The following is a 7,282-nucleotide window of genomic DNA, read 5'->3' on the forward strand; positions in this document are numbered from 1 at the left end:
ATGTAAGAGTGAGTTTGTGATTTTGTGTTTTGTGGGGTATATATAGTGAGGGGGATTAGGGCGTGTTTAACAGGTTGGGTTAAGGGGTTAACTAGGGTTAAGGTTGCACGTGGGGTTTAGGGTTTAAAGTGGGAATGATGGGTTTATTGGGTAATGATTGGCTGACTCGCATTTTAGGGTGGGAATGTGGGACCTATGAGAGAGAGAGAGAGAGAGAGAGCATTCCATTACGTGGGGTTTGATTATGGGTTAAAATGGATTCTTAGGAGGGTGTTTGGTTACTAGGAATTTGATGTGCTAGAGTGGGATGGGATCGGGTTAGACTAGTTCGAATTTGACACATAGGATAAGAGGGGCTCTGAACCTTGAATGTATTGCAAATACTAGGAGATGTTAACTGATTGAGCTAAGAAGCTAAAATGGATACCGGATATAAACAAATTATATTAAAACGAATCACTATTCTTAATAATCCTTTTAAAAGTGGTTTTAAGGACAATGGGTTTAAATTGAACATAAATAGATATGGGTTAAGACATACATGTTAGAAACTAAAACTGATTTCTTATTATTCTTAAGTAGTGTTTGATGGTGATTTTAGGGATTTTGATATTCTATAGTGGATTTGACATGGTTCAATTTGTTTCAACGAAAAATCTTATATGAAGATAGTTTTTTATTTTTTATTTTTTTTGTATTTTCCTATGTTTAGTAGTATAAAAAAAATAGGTTAAAAGAAAATTATCTCTTATCTTCTCTTATATAACTTGACATGAGAGGATAAAGTTGTTTTATACTAAATATTTTTGAAGAACAATTATATCTCACGTAAAGTTTTCAAATTGGAAAATAAAAGATAGTTTTTAAACTCATTTTAAGGTTTCTACTAAATATATAAAAATGAGATAGTTTTGGGCATGTTTTGTAAACAAGTATAATGGCCTAAATGGGAATATACCACAATTTTGGCCATTGTACCTATCTACAAAAAAATGCCCCAATTTTTATCAACCAATATCCATCAATAACAACCTACCATTTTTCCTTCTTAAATGGCACGGTCACCATTAAATTACAACATGTTGTTTAATGTTTCATTAATTTCTTCTCCTCACACGTAGGTCTTTTCAATTTTACACTCATTTCCAATATCTATTGCCTTCTTCTATGCTAAATCCTTGCATTGACCTCAAAATTCTTTTCTGGGTCAGATTAGATATTTTTGTATAAACTCAAAATTTGATATATTCCACATCTAGGACAAGGTGCATAAACAGTAACTTTAAATTTTCTTTACTACTTGTATGATAAACTGAAAGTAATGAAAAAAGAATAATGCAATTCATTTCTTTGTTTTAATTGGCAAGTGACATAAGAGTACACGTCTACACTGTGATGTAACGAGAAAGCAAAATAGTACATGTACGGATTTGGTCACCACTATAATCTATAGGCCCACAAGGTATACAGAAATAACAGAATTGGAAATACCCGATAACTCAATAACTCACAAGTTTGGTTCAAAAATTCCTATTTACATTAACATAAAAACCAACTTTTATTTATTTTTCATTTTACATAACTACTTAAAAAAAAAAATACTCACATTATATTATTGATTCTAAACCATATTTCATTAAAATATTACTTGTTTCTCCTTCTTCACACACAACAAGTCAACAACCACATGCTACTCTCTTCATTCATCATTAGGATATGTAAAAAATTTTAAAAAAAAATTTAAATGCAAATTAAATAGTGTCAATGTAAATTTTTACATGATTATGGTAGAAATTTTGCAAATTTACACGTGTAACTTGAATACATGATTAATATGGGTGACTTTAGAACTCTCTTTTTTTAGTAAACAATAATACTTATTAGAACACATACAAAAATAGTAATACTAGTGTTTTAAATTGGGTTTATAATACATTACATAATCAGAATACATCTATAAAAAGGTCTAACATTTGTAGTTGTAGGTTGAGTTTATAAACGGCGGATACTAAAGAGACATAATCAATGTGAGGTAAACACCCATTTTTTTTAATAAATAATAATACTTATTAGAACACACACAAAAACAGTAATACTAATCAAATTGAGCCCTTTTTTTTTTTTTTTTTTTTTTGCACTTGGCTGCAAACTAAGATAAATTATTATATACATATTCCCTCTTACAACATGTAAGTTTTTATAAATAGGGTTACGATTTATATATTTAATACAGGAGATACTATTTTTTGGCCTAATACATACTATAATAAACACATTTTTGATACATGGGTAGTGATTGGAGAATCAAGAATTTTTTTTGTTTGAGTGCATTATAGTTGATATTCGTAGAATGTCACTAGAGAATGATTTTTATAACAGAGGCCCACAACCTTTTTCTCTTTCGAAGTATTTGTGTATAGATGGGATTCATTCCCTTTCAGGGTATTGAATGGATGTAACGTCGGTACGATTACCCACGCAACAAAATGTGGTCCCCAGGGAAAAAAATTATGGTTCTCAAAGATAGGTCAATGTTTGGCACTGGTGGTCAATATCAAGGAACCAAATATGAATATGTGGGTTTAATAATGGGGCAAGTTCAGAGGTGAGGAGTTTTTCAACGCTTGCTTCAACTGTAATTATTATTATTGTCCGTTCTTGTTGTTGGTTGGTTGGTTCAATTGATGAAACTATTTATTAATTGTTTCTTTTATTTAAAATTTTTTTTAAAAAATTACTCGTTTTTTTTCTTTTACGAGTTAAGAGTTGGTCACTAAAAAATTCTTTAAAATGTGAAATTCACGACTTTCTTTTACGCTTATAACATATATATTAGGTTGTAAAAAAATTGTGACCATAGCATGATTCACCACTTTAATGTTACAATAGGCTAATTTTTTTTTTCTCTTTATTCAAAATTTTTTTTTTTTTCTATAGTTTCTCTCATAAACAAAATCTCTCTCTTTTTTTTATCTTTTTCTTCCCCTTCCCATCTTTACTTTACCTTGTCCCCTCTTCCATGAACGACCATGACCACCTGGTCCACCTCTTAAACACAATTGGATAACCCCAAACCAGCATATCTCTGAATTGCCCCAACCGACATTGGGGTTTTCAAGTGGTAAAAGACATCATGTCACTTACGAAAAGCACAATTGAGGAACCAAGATTTTGGTTAGAAAGTGGAGAAAATTAGTCTTTTTCAAAGTGTTGGAATGAGCGGTTTTAGGGAAAAATAAATTTGCTACAGGATAATACTTTATATTTTGATTTCTTAGCAACCAACTAGATCTTTAACGGATAAATAGGAAGAATTAAAACACTATTACTAAAATAAACAAATCTATACAAGAGGAAAGGCAGCAAGTTTTTTTTTTTTTTTTTTTCTTCATAAAACTAGCCTGTTTAATGTATTGATTTGTAAAAGAGCAACCATGTTACATGAAAAAATGAAAGCAAATCAAGTTTAGATTAGATATTGACCTTATCTATATTCTACATCACAAAATCCTGTATAATTTCATTGGTTTGCAAATGAGAAGTGTCTCTAGCTCCAAATCTGTAGACACTCTTACCAAGTTCAATTGTACTCTACCCAGGAACCTTGGTTATGCACTCATTAGAAGATATAAACAAATAAGAGAAATGGTAACAAGCTTGGTTATGTCATCCCTCACTTGAAAATCAATTTTGACTTATAAATATTGATATTTGGTTAGATAAACTAACATCAGATTTGTATAATGTATTTTAATTCGATTTTACTCATTAATAAGATTTATTTACCTTTTTCTAAAAAAATTAGGGACAAAAAAACAATCGTACCACAACACTAGACTGTTGCGGTTGACTTGTAACAACTTTTCAGGATTAATTTCCGAATTGATTGAAAACAGTTATCAAGATAGAAGAAAATGGTTGTTAAAAATGGTTTTTTTTTTTTTTTTTTTATATAAAGAATAAGTGATAGAAAAAAAAAAAAAGGATATATTAAACTAAAAATATTTACCAATAACAAAAAATTGTAATAGACTAAAATCTCAAAAATATAACCCTTGTTTTCTATTGAATATTTGAATTAATAAATCTATTTTTTAGCCGATAAAAATTCTATTATGTTTTTTTTTTTTTTGAGAAAGAAAATTCTATTATGTTTGATTGTACTATTTTACATTATAAAGCATAACTATTACCATAATTAAACTATAATTTAATTACTAATTGTGAAGCGATAACAAATTTTACTTATGGCATTTTACTATTTATATAGGATAAAAATAAATTAATTTTCTTTTGATAGGTAAAAGAAAAATAAAAAGAATAAACTAAACAAACAAATCACAAATAAAGCTCAAACTTATTCAACAAATATTAAATCAACTTTAAACATGTCATCTTAATTTGAGCTTGATGATAGGTTTGAGCTCAACTCTTATTTGAAAATATAATTAAATGACAAATACTTGACTCAACTCTACTCATTTACAACCCTATTTGGACATAGGTGCAAGGGAAAAGTCCAAGATAATTGCCCCTAGCCGCACCAAAACTTCCCCCCTCCACCCCCAAATATACTCGAACAATCTTATTCCTACATTCTCATTCCAATAGACAAAATGTTGGTTATCTAAAGTAGAATTAATAGAATTAACGAGTGATATTGAAGATATAATATTGTTCACAACCAGTGGCATATTTTGTTTCATCATCAACACCACTTTTATCATACCCTAATCACATCAAACCATATTTTTAAAAATCATGAAAAAAAAAAATGTTTCATTCATATTTCACTAGTTCAAAGTTCAAACACTTGCTAGCAACTAGATCTGGATTGCACAGTTTGACTGAAAGCAAAAGCTTTTACTATGTGATGGAAATGGGTACAAAATTTAGCGGGATATTTTCCCTCTAGCATTATATATAGAAATTATATCATTAGTAAACAAGGCTTTAAAACAACATAAGAAAGTAACATCTCGAGTCTTAGAAGCTCAAGTTTAGTGACAAAACTCAAGCCTCACAAACTCAAGTTCTCATTGCTAAAATGGAGATTTTTGCCACCTGAAATTTGAGTCACTAAGACTCGAGTTCCATAAGAGAAGATGAAGAATCTAAAGAAGAAAGAAGAAGATTTGAAGAATTTGAAGAAGAACCCATGGAGGAAGAAGAAAAACAGACGAAGAATTTGAAGAAAAAGAAAGATTTGAAGGATTTGAAGAACCCACGGGAAGAGAACTTATAGAAGAATAAAGGAAGAAGAAAGAACTACCCAAACACCCATAGAGAAGGAAGAAGAATAGCAGGTGAATGCAAGATCTCAAGTATTTAAAACTCAAGTTCCATATGAATTTTTTTTCCACATCAAATTGTTACCTCATGCAACTCGAGTTCTAAGATGGAACTCAAGTCTCTAAGACTCGAGATGCTATTTTGCTGAATAATTTTGCAAACATGACAATTAACTAAAATATTTCAAAATTAAAGCTAAATACCCCCAAAAAAAAAAAAAAAAAAAATCTAGTTTAGCATTACAAGAACAGATTTTCTTCAACTTGCAAACTATTTTATAATAGTTAATTTCCCTACTTTAACCCTTTGATGATTCAATGTCAAACTTGTTGAGTAGTCTCACACTCTCACTCTCACATAATCAATTTACGTCTCTCAAAAAATAAAAATAAAAATTTACCTTTCCTTGCCAATTTATAAATTGGAATACCATTCATCAGTATTTATACTCCAAAGAAAATGATGTGATTGCTAGATATACTTTTGATACTTGATACAGTAATGGAAACTTCCATAAACTACTCTTTTCATTTTCTTTGTGTGGAACTACCAATAATTACATTCACATATTAAATACATCAGTGCACTATCATGCGTTTTGGATTCAAAATTTGGCACCAACTTCAGCATTTGCAACTCAGGATAACAACCCAAGGGCTCACGTCTCTGTTTTCTTTACCTTTGTACACTAACCTATTAGCCTACGAGAAAACAATTGGGGGTGATCAAGCTACCAAAGGCTAGTGTCAACAAACTTTACAAAATGAATGACTGTATATCTAAAGTTAGGAAGCTTAAGTTATATTTAGCCGAGTCATCATAAAACCCTTGTGCCTGCCAAGCCAAAGATGCAGATGGGGCATAGTATCTATTCATACATCATACACGACTTCTTCAATGTTTGCTGACAGAAGAATGCCTTTTTTCTAGCTGCCTTATCTTGTCACGCAACACTTCGATGGTAGAGTTTGCATCCTACACAAACAACGTTGCTCTACACATGAGTAATCCTCACAAGCAATAAAAGGGACTATCGCAAAACAAAAATACAAATATGCAATTCCAAACTTATTGTTTTTGGTTGGGAATTGAACCTGTAGCCTCTTCTTCAATTTTAGCTCCTCATTCTCCCTTCGATCCCTCTCCTCTGCAAATATGTCAATCAAACTTTCTTGTTCCTTGGTCAAGTCATCAATCTTTTGCTGCGCCACTAGGAGCTGATCAAAGAGCATAAGGACTTTTTAAAATTAAAAGATAACCAAATGATTACATTGCAAGCTTTGAGAAATTAACTGATGTTGTACACAGTCCCTTTTAGTCTTCCTTTTTTTTTGTTGGGGGGGGTTTCATTTTCTTTTTGATAATTCAATAATTAGGGGAGGGGGGATTGAAACCCTAGAAACACCATGAGGTGCCAACCAGTTGAACTATAAGGCACTTGCCAAATTTGTCATAATGAAGTCCAACCCAAGTGTAATTATGAAGTGCAATTAAATGGTCATTCAGAAGGCTACTAAACTCGATCAAGCCCCAAACAAGAGAATGCCAGGTCAAATGATAGCTGCTACAAGATTCAAAAAAAAAAAAAAACCCTCCTACAGGAATTGCCCAACTAAATTTTAAAACAAATAAAATTCCCTTTGGATGCATAAATGGTAGGCACAGATCCAAGTTGAAAAATTTTGTACAAGGAAATTCAATCATCATCCGAACAAAACAGAGCCATTTCTACTTGAAAATTATTCTGTCTTCCAGCATATAGTTACCAAGATAGAAGGCGCATACCTGAGCTTCAAGAGATTTACACTTGTCTCTTTCAGACAGCAAATCGTGCAGCAATTCACCTAAAACTTCTCCCTCCCTTTTCTCAAATCTACACCACATGAAAAAAAAAAAGGGGGGGGGGGTGGTTGGGTGGGAAGCTAAGTTTGAGCATAATGATGCTGTAGTTAATGCATTGAACATTTATAACTCATGTTTGATAAATGAC

The 7,282-nt window shown here is 31.2% G+C and overlaps 1 protein-coding gene across 1 annotated transcript in view; it reads right to left on the bottom strand.

The window, feature by feature from the left end:
* Nucleotides 1-5,770: 5,770 nt before the first annotated feature.
* Nucleotides 5,771-7,282, bottom strand: part of LOC115963679 (protein MICRORCHIDIA 7-like) — a 10,424-nt gene continuing 8,912 nt past the window's right edge. Inside the window, exons 18-20 of the mRNA XM_031082773.1 lie at nucleotides 7,078-7,165; nucleotides 6,387-6,509; nucleotides 5,771-6,267 (exon numbers count right to left, since the gene is read on the bottom strand). Coding sequence (XP_030938633.1) covers nucleotides 6,187-6,267; nucleotides 6,387-6,509; nucleotides 7,078-7,165 — 292 coding nt within the window. The 3' untranslated portion in view covers nucleotides 5,771-6,186. The remainder of the gene's footprint in view (nucleotides 6,268-6,386; nucleotides 6,510-7,077; nucleotides 7,166-7,282) is intronic.

Source organism: Quercus lobata, chromosome 10, assembly GCF_001633185.2.
Source record: "Quercus lobata isolate SW786 chromosome 10, ValleyOak3.0 Primary Assembly, whole genome shotgun sequence".
Classification (NCBI taxonomy): Eukaryota; Viridiplantae; Streptophyta; class Magnoliopsida; order Fagales; family Fagaceae; genus Quercus; species Quercus lobata.